The sequence below is a fragment of the Lampetra fluviatilis genome, chromosome 22, assembly GCF_964198595.1.
Source record: "Lampetra fluviatilis chromosome 22, kcLamFluv1.1, whole genome shotgun sequence".
NCBI lineage: Eukaryota > Metazoa > Chordata > Hyperoartia > Petromyzontiformes > Petromyzontidae > Lampetra > Lampetra fluviatilis.
Window position 1 is genome coordinate 6216948 of NC_136296.1, and position 21506 is coordinate 6238453.

The following is a 21506-nucleotide window of genomic DNA, read 5'->3' on the forward strand; positions in this document are numbered from 1 at the left end:
AGGCCCAAGACCGGTTCAGATAATCGTGACCGGTTTTGGCTGTGAGCAGGAATTGAACTCGGGTGGATGGGTTTATAGCGCAGCGTGCCAATCACTTCGCCACCCCTCCACACGGTGAGCGAAACACACACACACACAGTGTTCAGGGCCCTCCCAACACTCTTTTCAAGTCCGTGGTAAATTGTTGTAGAGTAAGTTCATTAAACTTACATTCACTTCGTCTTCGCAATATATCTGCACCTGTAATCGAATGCAGCTCTTTTACCGCGACTGGAACCCCAACTGACAGCACTACCCACAACTCTGGGCCAGAAACAACTGAAGAGACAATGTTATGGCAATATTCACCAGAAGTTGGTACCAGCCATCAGGGCTACCTAAGGTTCCGTGTGAGGCCACCTTATTCATTTTTGTATGTGTTTCATTTGTTGTCCATCCCCCCCCCCCACACCTCCGATAAGCGCGGTCGCTTATGCACGGTGCGAAAGAGTGTTCAACATACATACCTACATACCTACTTCCACAGCAAAAAATAAATCAAGACGGTTGTGGGGCACTCTTTTATGTGAGACCTGGGAAAAATTGCCCCCCACACTCGGGTTGGCCCTGCCAGCAACGCATTTACTATGTAAAACCATGCCAACGTGGTATGGCAATGGCACACACTTTAGACAGGGTTCTGGCGAGCCAATGTTAAGGAGAGGTTCGTTGCTATCTGCCTGGCCTGGTCCCTCGCTGCTCGCGGGCTCACCTCACGTGACTCCCGGCCCCCCCCCCCTCCGCCCTCGGACACGGCGTGAATGTCCCAGGAGGACGCGAGCGGAGTGAGGAGTGCGAGACCGTGGCCACGGGGTTGCCACTTCAAAACGTTTTCCGCAGAAGTGAAAAAATAAATCTCAAGATATGCACAGTACTGTGCTCGCGTGACACGGTATTATTAATAGGACATTTGTCAGAGGATAAAAGTTGAGATAGTGTCGGCTCCTTTTAAATATTTAGGATTACATACCAGAGAAGGCAGAAGATCAGATTGGCCATGGTAAGATGAATGTTAGCAAAATAAAGATAATAACATTCAAAGATAACTCTCTCTCTCAAGTGCAATAGTAAGAAGAGACAATTACATGCAAACGCATGATGTTGAGTGATATATTATCACGCAACTTACAAAGAAACTGTGACTTTTAAATCGCCTGTGAAGGCTTACACATTTCCCAGAAATGCTGCATGTGGCAACCCAACTATAACATGATGATCCATCTTTGGGACTCAGGAGAATGAAGTTTATCACTTGAAAAGATTGTAATCCTGTAGTTTTTTGCAATGAATTTTCAGACCGCTCAATATTTGTAGCATTATCATAAAATATGTAACACAAGTGAAATGTCACGTTGACACATTTTTTTAATATGTATGATTATATGTAAATTGAGAGTAATTTTACATATTTGCATTTACACACAATTTAATCATATACCATGAATGTTATTTTATTGAATTGAAACATTACTTTTGAGTATTAAATTGTCGCGAGTGTGACTTCCGGTGACGTTATGACTGAGTAGGCAGCGCCGTATGGATCACTCTTACCCCTTACTAACTCGTCTCAACCCATAATCTCCTCAGATTGAAAGTTTTCTTTGCCTAGTAATGTTTTATTTTTCCCTCTGATCTTTTAGAAGGCTGTTAGAAGACAAAACCCCCCGGGACAGTGAAAGGTCCACCTTCAAGCTCCTTGAGACTCGGGCCTAGGCTACGCACCAACGCCCGCCTCGTGGTTAGGTGAGAGCAGCTCCCGATGCAGCAGCCCTTCCAAATTAAACGGAGGCTAGAGCTGCTGGCAAGAAGGCCAAGGCCTCATCCCCGCCGGAGTCACGAGTCAAGATCAGACCGGACGCCCTGGGGGAAGGCCCTGAGGGAGATGCTGCAAACACTGCTGGAGAGGGTGGAAGAAAACACCAACATAGTCCGCGGCCTGGAGGAAAGAATTAACTAAATTGGAGGGAGGGTCGAGAAGCAGAAGATGGCGACCAACGCGCTTCTAGCCACCATTGAAGAGCAAGGCGCAGACACCTACCGAAGGCCCTAGCAAGCTCGGACCCTTCGAGCTATCTGCCGATCAGGAGGTTGTGCAGGCTTACCGGGTGGGGAGACTCCATGGAGACCAATAATGCGAGACCTCGACCTGTTCTAATCACCTTCACGTGACATCACGGTGCCGTGGAGGTGCTGAGGGCAGCCAAGGACGGGGGCAACTCTCGTGGGGGGGAAGCGGACACTCATGGCATCGGGCCTCACCCTGATGGATGCCAAGAGGAGGAACCTTCTCCTACCCTTGCATGGGGACCTGGTGGGCTGGGCCTGCTTGGACGCATTCTTCGAGCAGGCTGAGGATCGGGAGGGACCACAACCAGCCACTCGGGGCCCGGGGCCCGCTGGAATCCGCCTGCAGGGGGAAGCCCTCAGCGGCCCTTCTTCCTCCGCATTTCACCCGATCTTCTACCTCCCCACACCCTGGCCCTCAATACCGCTCACGATATCCCCCATTTCGACACGGGCTGTCAAGGAAGCACACATCCTCCTCGAAAGCAGTGGCCCTAGTGGACAGGAGTGGCAGGTGGTCTCCCAGGCACGGGGGAGATTGGAATACGTCTCCCAGGATCCGGGTACCGGAGCAGCCTGAGGACGGATTGGGGCCTCCGCCCCTTCCCCTGCCGTGGTGTGAGGATGGGGAGGCCCCTGGGGATCAAGCTCCCATGGCCCGCTTGTGTACTGGGACAGCGCCAAGACCCCCAACGCATCTTCCCTGGATCTCCCGCCCCTCCCCAGAAGACCCTTGTGGTACGGGGAAAAAGCCTGCCCAGACTACACCCTTCCACATACCAAGTCTGAGAACCACAACCGCTAAAGAGACAAATCCCAGCATCTCGGGGGTACGAAAGTGTCGGTGGTCCCCCCTCTCCGCCCCGACCTCCCCCATCCCCTCTGCAGCGTCGAGCGAGGAGCGCCCCCTGCCACACCCTTGCCTCCGTCACACATTTAGAGGGAGAAAGGGACCTTAAAAATCTTTCGTCACCGCCGACTCTCGGATACCGGAGTCGGATGTGGACAAGGAAGAGAGCTGGGACTGGCGTCGGGCATCGCGGTGCTGGGGCGGCTCCCCCCCCGCCCCTCCCGGCCTATCTTGACCCCCTCGCTTTTGCCTCCTTTACCTCTGCCCTTCTTGCTTCTAGACGGCACCCTCCCTGCTTCCTCTGCCCCCCCTCATCACCTGCGCGCCCCTTGTGTTGGCGCATCCCCCTCTCCCTCAGGACCTTTTCACCCGCCGCCTCCACCCCGTATCCCCCGGGACCCACGTTTCTCCCTCCCTCTTCCCTACTGTGGCCTCACCGCCCTGATCAAAACGCCACACAGAGACTCCTGCTGGCAGAGGTAACTTCGCAACACCGCCTGGCAAACCCCTGGGAAAGACGCTCCGCCCCAAGCAGAGGGATTTTACTCACATCTCCAGGGCGCACAGAACACCTTCACAATGGGGCCTGATTTTTTATCCCTCACGACTAAAGGGGCCCGACGTGGCATTCAGCCTCGAGGGAGCTCTTGAGTTGAACCGTGACCATCAACACAACCGGCGAGCCATGGACCAAAGTCACGTGCATGGGTGTGTTAACTACAAGACCTCAGTGTATAAACTGCACAAATGACTCAAATGGTGCAATTCGTTATCAGGCGCATTGTAATATGATCACGCCCACGCCGTATCGCTGTAGTAAATATTTCAACCTTGGCAACGGATTATTCTTGTAATCCATTTGCCTTTATAAAAAACAAGCGATCATACTGTACCAAGCAGGTACACCCCGGGCGTTGTTTTGAAAGCTGTATATTTAAGGCCGCAGTAAATCTGCTCGTCTAGAGATGCGCGTCAACGTTATCTGCGGTTTACGATTTTGGGAAAGTCACACTATCACAGCCGTATTAGCGACGCACTTGTCGGCTATTTTTCCGGAATATCAATAACAGCGTGGCCTTCACTCTCATACACCGTGGCCTTAAAAGAAAACATGAATAAAATCGGCGACGTTTCGGGCAATGGCCCTCCTTCATGGCACATAAACATAATAAGGGTTCAGCTTATGTTTACTAGGCTGTTGGGGCAGGTGCTGTTAGCGAGCATCTATCAAGGCCAGTATGGTGCTCAAGGTAGTGGTGGTAGTGTGGTAAGAATAAATCCAGCTGCCTTTGTCTCTCCTCTGCTGATGTTTTTAACACTGCACGAGGTGCTCAGTTAAGGGCAAGTCAACCTATGGGGATGCCCAGGACCAGTACTGATAGTTGCCACTGATTTTGGCCAAGACCAGGAATAAAACTGAGGTCACCGGGTTTTCTCAGCACAGTGTGACAACCACCGCTGTACATATGACTTATCTCCTTGTCAGTTTACATACGAGTCTGATCGTCACCCAATATTTCTCCAATGTTTAACACTTTTGTAAAGTAATAATCTGCCTGAGTAGACTTGTGCTGCAGGGATAACGAATATTTAATGTTGATTAACATGTATTTACGAATGTTCGATTTTTTGCTTTCTGCAATAAGTCATTTTGTTCATATTTCAATTTGCGTGATTGCTGCGCTTTATTTTACTTGTCTTGCTTTGCTCATGTTGGTGACCCAGGTCCCTCTTGTAAATGAAAATGAAAAAATCTCTTGAGGTCGCACCTGGTTGAAGGAAATACACTTGAATCTTGAACTTGCGCAAAAACACAAATCCTACTCTACTGGCCAAATGTACTGCTGATATATTCATGTATCTACATTCAGAAACATGCGTGCAAACAGATATTGTAACATTCAATGGTCTCAATTGCCTTCATAAAGAATATTAATCCATTTTAAAAACTACGTTTAGTCTTGTAAATTAATTATATGTGACCCTATACATACATTAAAACTATTTATTTTTATTTTACCAGGTAAGGCCCACTGAGCTACACATCTCTTTTTTCAGAAGCAGCCTGGCTAAAAATGATAGCTTAACAAATTGGCTTACCACGTGAAAATTGATAGCAGCCAAATACTCTAAAACGCATGTTTCTGAATGTGGAGAGAAAAACTGGAGGACCCAGAGAAAAATCCACGCGACCACAGGGAGAACACGCCAACTCCAAATATATATCAGGCGTCAGGGTCAGGATCGAACCCACAACCTCCTGTGTTAATTCTAGATTTGAAGCTTTCGTGACTGCAAGGATTCATATTCTTAGGTTTTTTCGGTAAAGTCACGTAGGCTCATTCCTAACAGCGTGCTTCAGCCGCACCGAACCTCACAAAAATAATATTCAGGGCCTACCTTGGCTCCTCCCACCCTCAACCAGTATATATATACAAGGACTGTTTTCTTGGAATTTCTCTCACTTGATACAGCTATCGTGCTGTGACGGTTCCACCTGAAGACGGAAGCTTGTGTTGCCTCCGAAACGTCGTGATTTTTATTTAATATTTATTTTACTTTCATTAATTTTAATTGTAATTTTTTACCTACGTGACTTTACAAAAAAAAACCTAAGAATAGGAACCTCCTGTGTACCAGGCGAGGTAGTTAACATCACTGAGCCACTGTGGCGCCCCAATCTCCGACGCGTGCCGTGGTAACCCCCCCTGCCCCCCCCCCCCCCCCCGGGTGTCGCGGGCACGAGCGCCGTCCGAGTCTCACCAGCATCTCCCCGGACAGCAGCTCCAGCAGCGAGATGAGGTTGTGTCCATCGCGCAGGTCTTCGTACAGGTCGTTCACCTGTCGCTTGGACTGCCCGGACCACAAGGGGGACACACACACGAGCACACGGGGATTAAGCCCTACGTGCATCACAACGTTGAAAATAGTTTTTTTTACCCTTTTATCTGGCAACAAACTGACACCTTTTTTACGAGGAGTCATGTTTGCATAGACCACAATACCTGCAGTCATAATGGCGTCATCTGGTCCAACCCATGTGAGACTAGGCTCTAAGGAAAGCTGTCTCGGGTGTGGACCAATCAACTTCAAGGACAGTGCATACATTATCAGAGTTATGTTTTTTGTTTGCATTATGACTGCAGGTATTGTGGTCTATGCAAACATGACTCCTCGTAAAAAAAGGTGTCAGTTTTGTTGCCAGATAAAAGGGTAAAAAAAATTTATCATATTTTTTTACTGGCAAAATGAGGTACCAATGGCATCACAACGTTATTCACGGTGCAATGCATGCAAGGTGTGCGGTGAAGGTGCAGCCCCGCAACTGCTTGCTCACGCCACCGCTTGGGGGGAATGTGTCTCCACTGGAGGGTAGCACCGTAGAGGTACTGTAAAGGGGGTATTTGGCCTCCTCTTCCAACACAGGCATAACATCTTTGAAGAGGTGGGTGAGGGGGGGTACCCACACTTGTACGCAATGCTCCCACGTCTACGCTAGCCGCCTTCATTTATCCGTACTGGCTAGCATAGTGGAGTATGGTCAAATGGCCCCCAAACGAGCTAAATGGCATGGGAGGCCTGCAGCCAGCAAACTTAGATGGGTATGCAAATAGTGAATGCTGTATAATGCCTGATTTAGATTTTATCTTCTATATAAACCAATGATTATTTTAAAAAGCAGTTTATCACGTTAAAATGTTACGCATTGTAAACAGAACCGTGGTACTCATCTAATTATGATTTAAATATACCTCTGTACCTTAAGATATACAATGCTAAGTTCTGGGCAATTCCCTACTTCACAGCACATACATGAAGGGCCAATGCCCGCTATGTTACCTCGTGGATGCATTTTTTACTTTTAAGGTCAGTGTTATTGACCAACCAATTGAGTTTATTATTTTTTGCTCTATCAATTGTGCTCGTGCACCACAGCAAATCCAGCAGCGGGGGTATCAAATAATTGTAATTACTCGTGTAATAACAACATAAGATGTCACACGCCCAAAGAATCATGAGTCAGTTACAAAAAAACTCAAGGGAGTAGCGTGGAAGGGCTGGCTGCATGCTATTTCATGGCTCTCTACTCTAATTGGTGAGTCACTCTGTTCTCTTGGCAGCAGCAGCAGCACACCAGGCTATTGCGATGAACCTGAGCCAATGGCAATGGATGAAACCGTTTCTCAGCCGTCCATAACAGATGCCTCGGGAGAATCTGCTGCAACCTTTGGGCCAAACAAAATCCACAACACCGAACTGTACAAGAAAACTGGTTGTCCTAATATCACACGAGACATCGAGAGACAGTGACTCGGACATGTACTCAGAATGGACCAGGACCGTATACCCAAAAGTCGCCCCTCAGATGCACACCACCGGGCAAAAGGAAACGCGGGAGTCCCAAGACCACGTGGCGCAAGACAGTGAAGGACGAGCTGGTAGCAGCGATCGACCTCTTTTGGAGCGAGGCTCAACATGTTGCCAAGGACAGGAAGAAGAGGAGGGAACTCATTGCGGCCTTTATGTCCCATAGGGGCTGAAGAGAATTAACTAAGTAACTCCCCTGCACTCACACCAACTGCTGTGGCATGAAACTCCGTTATCCTCTTGTCCACATCGCAAGGGACCGTGAGAATGTGGGGGTCGTTTATTTCCAAAGCACCACTGGTGCGCATGACCCCCACGGTTTGATGACCTTCGATGATGACGACGATGACGATGCGCGCCGTGTTTACAGCACACGGCTCACTTGGAAGCGCTTCTATTGCCATGCACATTTGTATTTACAGGAGGTTACCGCGTGGCTTTTTAAAAAGGATTGTATTAGTCATTCCACTGAAGAATAGAACTGCAGAGAGAGTTCAAGTTTGGCGTGGGATGTAAGCGCATTTAACAACGTGCGATGTGAGCGGAGGAAATGAGACGTGACAAAACAGACACATTGATCGTTACTAAACACAGCACACCTCCATTGAGTGGGTAAATTAGCTATTTTTTTGCAATATGGCCCCTTCTCAAGGCAACCTGGAGACCCGGAGTCAATTCCAATGGAACAAAATGCCCTTATTACACCACGTGTGGGGTCAATGCACCAGTCTCCACGACCGAGCAAGAGCAGTGCTGGGGACATGCCAGTTGGTGATTATGAATTCCCAGGTTCACAAATTGTAACCTGCCGAAAAGCCAACGGGGCATTTCTGGGACAAACGCAACAATACGCAGCTCTGTTTCTTCTGCGGCGCGTCATCTGTTTCACATTTACCGTTAAGAAGTTTCGGCCGGAACATTTTTGTTGGGTTTTCTCCACATCGTGCCATTTTAAAAAGGACATGTGGGGCAAAAAAAATGACACTGAAGCTCCTTTTTTTTCTCTCTTTGATTCTTCTGCCAAACATCTTTGAGAAGACATCACTGGAAATTCAAAGTACAGTGTGTGCCCGACTATCATATTAAACGTACAGTGGATGAAAGTATTTCCTTTTTCTGCCACGAGTTCCCATCAAATTAATTGTCCTAAAAAAACGTTACAATTTACAGCACATACGTGACACAAAGTCTCCCATGGGAACTCGGAACACAAGGGCCCTTTGCAGAGGTGTGGACTCGAGTCATGTGACTTGGACTCGAGTCAGACTCGAGTCATGAATTTGATGACTTGCGACTCGACTTGGACTTGCATAACAATGACTTTGTCCCACCTATGAGATGTGGACTCGAGTCATGTGACTTGGACTCGAGTCAGACTCGAGTCATGAATTTGATGACTTGCGACTCGACTTGGACTTGCATAACAATGACTTTGTCCCACCTCTGGCCCTTTGCAATGCAAAATGCACCGCCGCCTTGCATGCCTCCTAGTAAATCACGTTTTATCACAGTGGTGTGAGGAAACGGCCAGAGGACTTTTGTAAGACCTCAAATGGCTCCCAGAGAGAAGGTGAAGAAAAAAAACAAACCCGCGGTAACGCAGAAAATACGAGGCCGTATTTCTTGAGCTTTTTGTTTCAAGCTAAAAAAAAATTTCATCAAACGTCTCTCGTTGATACGTGTGCTTGCACGTTTATTTGGAAAAGCTGAGTCTCAAGATTTTTTTTTTTAAAGAGGGTCCTGTCAAATTTTCAGTCAGAGGAAGGAGTAATAATCGTTACGCATAATCTGACTTGAGTAATTTGAAAGTCACTTTTCAGGATTTAGATGTTTGGCCAATACCAGTTACATAATATATTTTTTTGTTTAGCTGTGGGAGGACGCTGGAGAACTTGAAGTCTGGAGGAAACCCATGCAGAACAGAGGGAGAACACACAAAGCAGAGGTCGCAACCGGGTACCCGATACCCGTACCCTACCCGATACCCGGCTACCTGTACCCGGCCAGGTACGGGTACGGGTACCCGTTTGTGACCCTGGTGCGGCCGGGTACGGGTACGGGTAGGCCGTGAGTCACTGGTGAGTAACCGTTTGTCACTCATTTTGGGTTGGGTACGGGTAGGGAACGGGTACCTGTACCCGGCCGGGTACGGGTACGGGTACCCATTTGCGACCCTGGTGCGGCCGGGTACGGGTACGGGTACGTGTAAGGAATCAAAACCCGTTTGCGACCTCTGACACAAAGTACACGCAGAAAGGTGCCCCAGTTGGGAATCAAACCCAGGCCCTTCTTGATGTGAGGCACGAGTGTCAGCACTGCGCCTCCATGGTGTTCGCCAGGTGCTTCGGCCAGTTAGGTGCTTCATATCAAGAGTTGTCCGTTCTCAAGATTGCTCTATCTTTCGTGCAAACACAGCACTCAACCAAGTAGTTCAAACTGCAAAATAATTTGAATAAAGAATGGGCAACACCGTCCTTCAAGAACACCTTGTATAAAAGGGGAGTAGAAAACACTTTTGGGGCCAAGTAGTGTTCCTGAACACCTGCAAAGGTTGGCAAGGCACATGGGTGATACGGTTAGCGCAATGGATACACTATCACATGTGTCTCACGTTCAGCTATGTACCAGATAATCATTGTGGGTTACGTTGCCGCAAGAGCGCGCTGGGAAAGATTCAAACACCGCGTGATGAAGATGGCGATCCACAGTCGCATTCCTGGCCACAGCTAGCATCAGTGGTGAATAATACCTGAGCTGGACCTGTAACCCCTCGCACTCACCACCATCTAAACCAGGGGTGGGGAACGTCCGGCCCGCGGGCCGTACGAGGCCCGCGAAATCATTTGGTTTGACCCTGCCAAGGCAACCGCATGACTCAATTCAATAAATCTCGGCGCTTTTTTCATAGCAACATAAATTTAATTTTGTATGGCCCGCGATTGATGTTATGAATATCCAAATGGCCCTTGGCAGGATAAAGGTTCCCCACCCCTGAATTCTAAACCTTCATCAACCCACACTGACCAGCGTGGTGAAGTATGATCAGGCAATGGCTACCACCGACACACCGACAGGGAAGCCTTCGTCCAGCCGTGGATTGACAAAGGGCTGCGAATTACTTTTGAACGTTTAAATTTACTCGTCGGCAGTCCCTCGGGGTTCGATGATGGCGACACCCATCAGGTTTAGTGGTTGCTCTTGAGTTGGCTGAGGAGTCCAATTCTGCATCTGCAGATCTTTGGGCATTGGGGGCACGCGGTACCAAATGTAAGTGGAATCCGCAGCGCATAACTGTAACGATCAAATGTGTTGGTCATTCGTTCTATAGAGTTGAACGCACGCACACGCAAGTCACCTACAATTACCGTGTAACACAACCGTCCGCAACACCAATGGCTCCCTACGTTTCGTGGAAACAGGCGACCGGGGCATTGAAATAGACCCGCAGAGCTTCGTCACGCGCCACGTTTGTCTGACGGTGGAGCGCGTCTGGCGGCATGTGTTGAATCAGCGGATTTTAATGCGTGAGGGGAGATGGGAGGGAGGTGGTCACTTTGGACCGACTGGCATCACGGCGACAATAACTCATTCCCACCATTGTGCCCGTACCGGATCCGCGCCAGCGCCCGACTGACTTGACTCATGGGACCTTTTTGCCAGTATCAAAGTAAGAAAAATAAGAATTGGTGTTTGAACATCTTAACACCTGTTTTATTGCCAGGAAGGGTAACACCTATTCTTATTTTTCATACTTTTGATAATGCCCAAAAGGGTCTCATGATATAGCTGCTCACCTCGAGGTATAAATGCTCTGATAGGTGCATTGTCTTTGTACCATTCTCCTGTTGGCATTCTCTGGTCTGACACTGGTGAGACTAGGCCATAAAGAAAGCTTGTTCTGGTATTGGCAAATCATTTTCGAAGAGAATGCAAATATTATCAGAGTGTGTTTGCTTGCATGTTCACCACAAGTACGTGTGGTTAATGCAGACTTTATTCCTTGAAAAAAGGTACCTATTTAGTTGATTTGAAGCTTTCGTGACTGCAGGAATCCATACTCTTGGGTTCTTTCAGTAAAGGCATGCGACTTTACCGAAAGAACCACAGAGTATCTATTTAGTGTTTGAACATCTTGCCGGGAAGGGTAAAACGGTCCAGCAAAAAAAAAGACATGGACTCCTGGTGAGATCCCCCCCCCCCACCCTTCTGGCCAATGGTCTTTAAAGAAATCCGCTAAAATTCGGTGCCCTGCCATATGCCTCCGCGTACCCAGATGCCTCCACGGGCTCAGGTGTCGGCAGGTCGCGTGTTGGTGGAGTAAAGCGTGGGTGCTCACGCCTCTTCCAAGACGTCCGGTCAGCGTGGAAGAGTAGGCCAATTACCCTCTTGGGGGGCTCTCTAGAGCTCCCTCTAGTGGAGGGCCTTCCGCCAGCAGTGGTGTTAGAAAGTCATTTCAGGGTTGCATCCGCCACAGTGGCTAGGAGATGTGGCTAGGAGATGTTAGGTGGCTAGGAGATGTTAACTCCCTCAACTGGTATGCAGGAGGTTGTTGGTTATATCACAACCCTTGACCCCTGTATATATATGGAGTTTGCATGTTCGTCCCGTGGTCATGTCGATATTTCTCCAGGGCCTCCGGTTTTTCCCTCCGCATTTAGAATCAACGTGCCTTTAGAGGCTGCTATGAATTTCCACGTGATAAGCCACTTCGTTTAGCTATTACATTATCTGTGGCCATGTCGCTTCTGAAAAAGAGCGATATATCTAAATGGGCCTTATCGGGTTGAATACAAAAAGTTTTGTTTAGTTAGTTAATAGTTTTATGTTAGCTTGCAGCGCCCATGATTCGTGATAACCCTGTAAATTTTAATCATTCCTTCATACAAAAACAATCAACAGCCAGTCAAGATACAATATCTCTTCTGAAGGAAGTCTGCAGTTCCTTACAACTCAACACTGCTAAAAAACAAATGAACAGCATAAATAACAGGCTAAATCTGTAAAATATAGACCATGTCATCACGGATTGCATGTTGTTTGATTTTACCTCATTTAAAAATGTTAGGTTTGCAAACAATGCAGCTCTCCAGAATCAAAATAATAACAATTCACAGTTCAAATGCAATTATACTTCCCTGCTTAGACAAATGGCCACCCCTCTACACTGTGGTTATTGCCAAGGAATATCAACAGAGCTTTGTATAGAGCTTGCAGCAAACTCTTGTGTTTTTGATTACACTCAATCCCAAAACACATCACACCGGATGCAACGCAAGGCAGAATAATAAAAGAAAAGAAAATGTTGCCAGCTTTCTTACACAACCCGCTTATGCAACTTCATTAAAACACACATATGACCACAAATAACGATATACAATTGGATGCCCGCCTACCCTACACATCCCATGACCTTCCTTCAAAGCGGCACACGTCTTGGTGGCAAATACAGCTCGCTCCGCTTAACGCCGTCACAGTAATTAGTGTAAAGCATTGCAAATAGATGTCACTGTGAGCGCACGCCATTTGAGAAGGGATTGGGCATGCATCGTCTGACTAACGCCAGTCGTAGGGCACGTCCCGTTCCAATAGTCTCTTCAATTCATTCAAAATTATCTCTTTAGTTTAAACCAAAAATGGCCATTTCCCACAAAAATGTATATTCTAACTATTGTATAGTCTAACTATTGTGCTGCTTTAAAGCTTTCGTGACTGCAGGGATTCATAATCTTGGTTCTTTCGGTAAAGTCACGTAGAAGGGAAATAATAAAATAATAAAAATATCAAACAATAAAATTATCACGACGTTTCGACTGCAACACAAGCAATCATCATCAGGTGTGAAATCCACAGCAGGTGTGATTGCTTGTGTTGCAGTCGAAACGTCGTGAGGATTGTATTGTTTTATATTTTTATTATTATTTCCCTTCTACGTGACTTTACCGAAAGAACCAAGAATATTGTGCTGCTGTAAGACTGTTTAAGAATCTGACCTCATCACGGCTGCAGTGAATCCAGACAGCGATTTTGAACAGCCTATGTATGTCATGGGACACACTAACATCACACGGAGACACAAATAGGTCTCAAATGCATTGTGGGAATTTGCTCCCATGAATGAGCTCACATGGTCAAGTCACGTGACCTACCTCAGCACCATTCTGTCTCTACACATATTAACAAATATTTTAGTTAATCGGCCTATTTGGCTTTCTAGAAAAAAAAAAGTCTTGAAGCAGCGTTCGTTTAAACGAGCAAACTCAGAACCTGTTTCAACCTTCTGGGATGTCCTCGGTTATTTGTTGTGACACCAGTTGACAGCTTTGCTCATGATAAAATAACGAATCTGCTACTCCGGTTTGACTGCCACACTTTCAAACAAATCACCAGCGTGACTTCACCACAGCGAGCTAATGGAAGCGGTTCCTAAAAGCCAATTTAACGATTTGTGTTTTGTACATGCCGCCTACATCGGTAGCCTCCACACTAAGTAGACAGATATGGTACGAGCTAATTGTTTTGTTTGGATTGCAACTCTCTTCAAGCCAGTCTGTGGAATGACATTGCGTGAAGAGGAAACAACTTGGTGAAGGCAAAACCTCACCACTGAAGATTCCGAAATTGTCTTAAAATAATAACATAAATTATAATACTGTAATTGAATGTTGCAACAACCAGATAAACAGGTAGGGAGTAAATTCCCTAAGCAATAGGGAAACAAATACGTGTCCAGCATGTCACACGTAGTGTCACTTTGGCAGCCCTTGGCTGGGTTCAGGCTTCTGAAGAGTCAGGCGTAGGAACGTTAGCACCCTTCGTCTAGTTGGCAAGGCAAATGGTTTTACAATGCCCGATGTCACTCGGCTCCTATATTTAACTTCCGGGAATTCTAAGCTTGCTGCCAGCACGGTCCCGTGGAGCCGGCCGAGCACTCGGAACACGAGACGTGGAAGACACACGATCTCGCTCTTCCCTTAGTGCCCAGGCCCATTGCGACCATTACGTCAATGTTTCATCAGCTGGGCGGCGGGAGGGCCCATGCAACTGGACAATAAACGTGAGGCAAATTTGAAAGGAATGGATTTGGAGTCGGTTACTGTATTGATACAAGAGGTGGGCGCAACGGGCGCAGAGGTCAGAGCGCTGTATGTATGTTGTATGTACGTACTGTGTATGTTGAATTTCTTTTGCACCGTACATAGCCAACCGTGCCAATCGGAGGCGAGGGGGAAGGACGATAAACTGAACACAAAAAGCGGTTGTAAAGAAATCGCTTTTCGATGTAGATTTTCAAAGTGGCTTCCTAATTATTTGTTTCTTTCGGTTAAGTCACGTCTAAAGATAAAATAATAAATTAAATTAAATAATAGAATACGACGTTTCGATTGCAACACAAGCAATCATCATCAGGTATAATGAAATAGCGACATAAAATCTAACCAGAAAACTATAGACAGACATATTAGCAGACAGATATCACCAAGATACATAGCGAGAGCAACACAGGTAACAGAGAGGGGTGATCGTCTCTGTGTGGTGGCCTTAAATAGACAGAGGGGGGGCGGAGGCAGAGAGAGGGAGGAGGGTTAGAGAAAAAATTAGCATATCAATGAGTGGTCAACAGAAGTGGTACTGCGAATGCGATGGCACGGCAAGCAAGCCTAAAAATCAGGAGAAGGACACACTAAAATTAAATAACCTAGTAAAATATCGAAATGTAATGTAATACAACACAGAGGGTCGGTCAACACACAATTAACGCATAGCCTGGTTGATTACGTATTTCAAAGATTGCTAAGTTAGAATTTAAGTGTGAACAATCTAAAGAGAGGACACAGGCAGAGAAAACAAGTCGCCAGAGAGAGAGAAAAAAGATAAGCTTAAAACTTCCCCGTAGAAGTGGTTCAATCTTAATTTTAGAACTTTCGTGACTGCAGGAATTATTATTTGTTTCTTTCGGTTAAGTCACGTCTAAAGATAAAATAATAAATTAAATTAAATAATAGAATACGACGTTTCGATTGCAACACAAGCAATCATCATCAGGTATAATGAAATAGCGACATAAAATCTAACCAGAAAACTATAGACAGACATATTAGCAGACAGATATCACCAAGATACATAGCGAGAGCAACACAGGTAACAGAGAGGGGTGATCGTCTCTGTGTGGTGGCCTTAAATAGACAGCGGGGGGGGCGGAGGCAGAGAGAGGGAGGAGGGTTAGAGAAAAAAATAGCATATCAATGAGTGGTCAACAGACGTGGTGCTGCGAATGCGATGGCACGGCAAGCAAGCCTAAAAATCAGGAGAAGGACACACTAAAATTAAATAACCTAGTAAAATATCGAAATGTAATGTAATACAACACAGAGGGTCGGTCAACACACAATTAACGCATAGCCTGGTTGATTACGTATTTCAAAGATTGCTAAGTTAGAATTTAAGTGTGAACAATCTAAAGAGAGGACACAGGCAGAGAAACCAAGTCGCCAGAGAGAGAGAAAAAAGATAAGCTTAAAACTTCCCCGTAGAAGTGGTTCAATCTTAATTTTAGAACTTTCGTGACTGCAGGAATTATTATTTGTTTCTTTCGGTTAAGTCACGTCTAAAGATAAAATAATAAATTAAATTAAATAATAGAATACGACGTTTCGATTGCAACACAAGCAATCATCATCAGGTATAATGAAATAGCGACATAAAATCTAACCAGAAAACTATAGACAGACATATTAGCAGACAGATATCACCAAGATACATAGCGAGAGCAACACAGGTAACAGAGAGGGGTGATCGTCTCTGTGTGGTGGCCTTAAATAGACAGAGGGGGGGGGGCGGAGGCAGAGAGAGGGAGGAGGGTTAGAGAAAAAATTAGCATATCAATGAGTGGTCAACAGACGTGGTGCTGCGAATGCGATGGCACGGCAAGCAAGCCTAAAAATCAGGAGAAGGACACACTAAAATTAAATAACCTAGTAAAATATCGAAATGTAATGTAATACAACACAGAGGGTCGGTCAACACACAATTAACGCATAGCCTGGTTGATTACGTATTTCAAAGATTGCTAAGTTAGAATTTAAGTGTGAACAATCTAAAGAGAGGACACAGGCAGAGAAAACAAGTCGCCAGAGAGAGAGAAAAAAGATAAGCTTAAAACTTCCTCGTAGAAGTGGTTCAATCTTAATTTTAGAACTTTCGTGACTGCAGGAATTATTATTTGTTTCTTTCGGTTAAGTCACGTCTAAAGAAACGTCGTATTCTATTATTTAATTTAATTTATTATTTTATCTTTAGACGTGACTTAACCGCAAGAAACAAATAATAATTCCTGCAGTCACGAAAGTTCTAAAATTAAGATTGAACCACTTCTACGGGGAAGTTTTAAGCTTATCTTTTTTCTCTCTCTCTGGCGACTTGTTTTCTCTGCCTGTGTCCTCTCTTTAGATTGTTCACACTTAAATTCTAACTTAGCAATCTTTGAAATACGTAATCAACCAGGCTATGCGTTAATTGTGTGTTGACCGACCCTCTGTGTTGTATTACATTACATTTCGATATTTTACTAGGTTATTTAATTTTAGTGTGTCCTTCTCCTGATTTTTAGGCTTGCTTGCCGTGCCATCGCATTCGCAGCACCACGTCTGTTGACCACTCATTGATATGCTAATTTTTTCTCTAACCCTCCTCCCTCTCTCTGCCTCCGCCCCCCCCTCTGTCTATTTAAGGCCACCACACAGAGACGATCACCCCTCTCTGTTACCTGTGTTGCTCTCGCTATGTATCTTGGTGATATCTGTCTGCTAATATGTCTGTCTATAGTTTTCTGGTTAGATTTTATGTCGCTATTTCATTATACCTGATGATGATTGCTTGTGTTGCAATCGAAACGTCATATTCTATTATTTAATTTAATTTATTATTTTATCTTTAGACGTGACTTAACCGAAAGAAACAAATAATAATTCCTGCAGTCACGAAAGTTCTAAAATTAAGATTGGCTTCCTAATATCGAAAGGGAGAGTGCTCCAGACGACCCCAGAAGCGCTTCTGAAAGCACGAGATGCAGCGACCGTCTTTGTTCGACGGTGAGCCAAGAGCGAGGGTGACCCGCCGCCGCTGAGACGCTGGGTTTGAATCCGGGCAGCCGCCTGTGATTAAGAGGTTTTCTCAAGAGTGAGGGAGTTGATGGTCTCTGCCCAGTCACCAACATACCTGTCAACCCCTTATCAGTACCCCTACCTTATTACAGACCAATTCAGGCCTTATTGGTCACCCCGTGCCCTTATCAATCTCAACGTTCATCCTACAACGTCCCATCACAAGGGAGAAATACAAATATAGATTGTTTTTTTGCCCGTATTGAAACGGCCGTATGCCGTATGGATCTGAAAACTCCATTTTCCTGTACACGAATTCCCGGTTAAACCGTATGATCTTGACAGGTATGCACCAATGACTGAACAAAACAGAGCCCCTCCCCCATCATATTGCATATTAGCGTTAACCTGATTTTGCCAAGTTTCCAGCTCTGAGAATTAAAACTTCAATTTGATTAAGATCTAACAATCACCCATTTAAAAATTTTGAATCAAAACATGTGACCATTTTTTAAGGTGCCCGAATAATTGAGCACAAAATAAATACGGTAATCGAGTACAACTTTATTTGATTAATCGGCTTAATAAACTCATCGCCCCAAGCTCTACAGTTTTGTTTGTAGCTGCATCAATAGTGTTCCACGTATGTTGAGAGTTGTACTGAAATTGCAACTGCAAACGTGTGTTTTCTCACATTGATCCACACTTAGCGACCTTCCCAATATTCTCCTGCGAGTGACGTTCTCATATTTGGCTGCATGTGAGGTATCACAAGGCAGGAAGCGTTGCTCGTGATTTGTTTAGAGTGACAATGCAGTTCCTTCAGGGACATTAACCGTGTCATATTTAAGGCCCTCTGTCATACATTTCATCGAGACGTGCTTGTGATTTTTTTTGAAGCGTGCATTCCCAAAGCTGCACAAATACACATTCTAAAACATGTGACCATCTTTTGTGTAGTGTCTTGGCAACATTCCCGCAGAAAACGAATGTCGCTAGCTCCCTATAAAAATACATTTTACACTGTTGTATGGGTTTGTACAAGACCCAGCCAAAATGAAGAGAAAATGCAATTACACGTAACTGTGCTGTTCAATATTTAGTCTTCACTTACAACATTATTGCACAATTGCAAGATGTCTCCACGAATAAATGACAGGACTTGATAACAAGCCTCACTTCCGGTTGGTGCAAGTTTTTTTTATGAGTCTGCTATGACTAAGCCTCATTATCTCCCAGGCTGTGTTACACGGTTTCTTTGCATACGTCTGTTACATCATTTTTTTTGTCACTTTTCCATCTCCTTTAAGCACTTGTATTCATTGCTTATGCCGTTCGCAGTAAGTTTTGCCGTGGTTTTCACCCGTAAATTATTTGTGTGTTTTGCTCTTGTTAGTTTGCACATTTCGACACTGCAATGTCCGACAACCACTGTGGTTGTCTTTGTAACAGAGCTGCAGAGCTCAATGAAGCCTAAGCGGCTAAAATAACGTCTGAAGTTTCTGAAAGTATGCCCCTGAGAGGTCCTATCTGCACTGCAAAGTGTGCAAATAACTGCTATCAGGAGCACACTTTCATTCCTGTTATCTGCATAGGTGCGATACCATTCCTGTGCTGCAGGTAGTAGATAAGGTAAGGAAGGCGTTGTGTTTGCTCTGCCTCCCCGCCCCTTTGTATCAGTGAGACACCTTCCACAACACAAGAGGAGAAGCTGCTGCGCAACACACAGCACGCCCATCGATGGCAGTGTTTTATAAACAAATCAAAAGCACTGCGGTCGAATGGAAACGTGATAACATTCAATCTTTGACATGGCCATTCAACAGCTCATTCGGATGTCGTTTACAATACTCGAATATACATTAGCAGGCACTCTTCACAGAGGCCAGTCACCATTTATTGGATGTGACACAGAAGGTAAAGAGTGCAGCCCTGCAAATTGCTTGTTCACGTCACTTGTGGGAGAAGGGCCTGCACTCGAGGAAGCATCTAGAGATCCCATCTAGAGGCAGTGCCGGGTTATCCTAGTAGAGACGGGCCCTGCACTTGCAAGGGCCCCAAGCTAAATGCTTTCAAGCTATCAAATCCGGGTCAGTGATTCTGCACTTGCTCTATTACTATAGTACTATACTGCCTTCAACTTTTATGAACGACTGGGTGTTTAAGGTTAGCGATTTGTCGTATTATCTGGCTGTATAGCAAATGAAAAAATAAAATTACTGTAATTTACTATGCAAGTAAAAATAGTTTTATATGTATGTGTTTTTTATTTATTTAGGGCCCCTTTATAACATGTGCTTACAGGCCCCGCACTAGCTTAATCCGGCACTGTCAAGATGGTATTCTGGCCTCCTCTTAACACACCGACCAGACGTCTTGTAAGGGGTGCGAGCACCCACACTTTTACTCCACCACACGCGAACTGCTGTCTAATTAACCGTACCATACCTATGCATATGGCTGGGTAGGTGCAAAATTTAATGAAGGTTGCCCCTGGTTTCAACTGCCGAGTGGGAGATGCAACTGGCGACCTATTTACTATGACAAATATTTGTTTTGTTATATTTTACCAGGTAAGGCCCACAGAGCTCTTCAGCTTCATTCCACCACACACGGCCCTGCTGATCGACTAACAGCGGCAGAGGTGTGGACTCGAGTCATGTGACTTGGACTCGAGTCAGACTCGAGTCATGAATTTGATGACTTGCGACTCGACTTGGACTTGCATAACAATGACTTTGTCCCACCTATGAGATGTGGACTCGAGTCATGTGACTTGGACTCGAGTCAGACTCGAGTCATGAATTTGATGACTTGCGACTCGACTTGGACTTTCATAACAATGACTTTGTCCCACCTATGAGATGTGGACTCGAGTCATGTGACTTGGACTCGAGTCAGACTCGAGTCATGAATTTGATGACTTGCGACTCGACTTGGACTTGCATAACAATGACTTTGTCCCACCTCTGAACAGCGGTGTATCCATTCACATACCTGTCAACCCATTATCAGTGCCCTACCTTATTACAGACCAATTCAGACCTTATTGGTCACCCCGTGCCCTTAACGTTCATCCCACAAAGTCCCATCACAAGGGAGAAACACAAACAAATATACGATTTTTTTTTTACTCAATTTCCTTGTACAAGAATACGGTGTAAACCGTATGGTTTGGCAGGTATGCATTCATACTGCTTGGCGGGTAAGGGAGGGGGTGGGGGATTTATTAATTGGTTCAACTGCAGCGATGGGAGATCGGATCAATCCGGCAGCCTGTGTGAATGCCATTCCAGTGTGCTCACTATTACACTGTGGCAGCATCCCCATAAGATATTAAATATAGCACAGTACAAAAGTGTTTCGTGTGTGTCCGTTTTCCATCATAGAGCTTTTTGGGTTAGATTGCGTAAAGAAATATGCGTCTCGTTAAAACCCGCCACCACCCGACACAGCCAATTAGGAAGGTTTGTCACGTAAACAGAACATGCCAATTCGTAACTAGTACAGCACACCGGTGTGTTTGAGAGTAAACCACAACATTTTCTAATTTTTGCATGTGTCGCACGTATGATTGCATGTGCTTTAACTCACAAGTGTGTGGAGAACAACATTAAGGAACCGTCTGTCCGGTAATACTATTACGTTTCCCTGCGTCCTTCAAGTCAAACGCGTAAAGATCCTAATCACAAGTGGCTGTCGGGACCATGACCCATGTTCCACTGAGTTGTCCTCTAGTTCACAAAGCCCTATTCAATGGTAACGTTACATCCCCAAACCCCTATTATGTATGTTTTAAAAACCTAATTCGGTTGCCAGATCTAATCAGTTGACAGATTTGGACAGGTGTTTCACACAATAACTCTATGAATGTTCGCTCTGTTTATTTATAAAATAATAATACAAAAATGCCAGTCATTTTTGTTCGTGTGGGCTACGCCAGATTTAGGGTTTCTACCTCTGGAGGAATAAAAAGCGGGGACATATCATGGGAAGAAGAATATCTCACGATACCATAACAGTGTTAATCTACACGTGAATCCATTATCTTGGCTGGTGTATGATTACACAATTGACACAAACTC

The 21506-nt window shown here is 45.4% G+C and overlaps 1 protein-coding gene across 3 annotated transcripts in view; it reads right to left on the reverse strand.

Annotated features, from left to right (window-relative positions):
- The window catches only part of LOC144938466 (epiplakin-like), a 228337-nt gene that overhangs the window by 63358 nt on the left and 143473 nt on the right, over positions 1–21506 (reverse strand). For all 3 annotated transcript variants that reach the window (XM_078866306.1, XM_078866305.1, XM_078866307.1), the window contains exon 3: positions 5717–5806. In XM_078866306.1, the coding sequence (XP_078722432.1) occupies positions 5717–5806 (90 nt within the window). The remainder of the gene's footprint in view (positions 1–5716; positions 5807–21506) is intronic.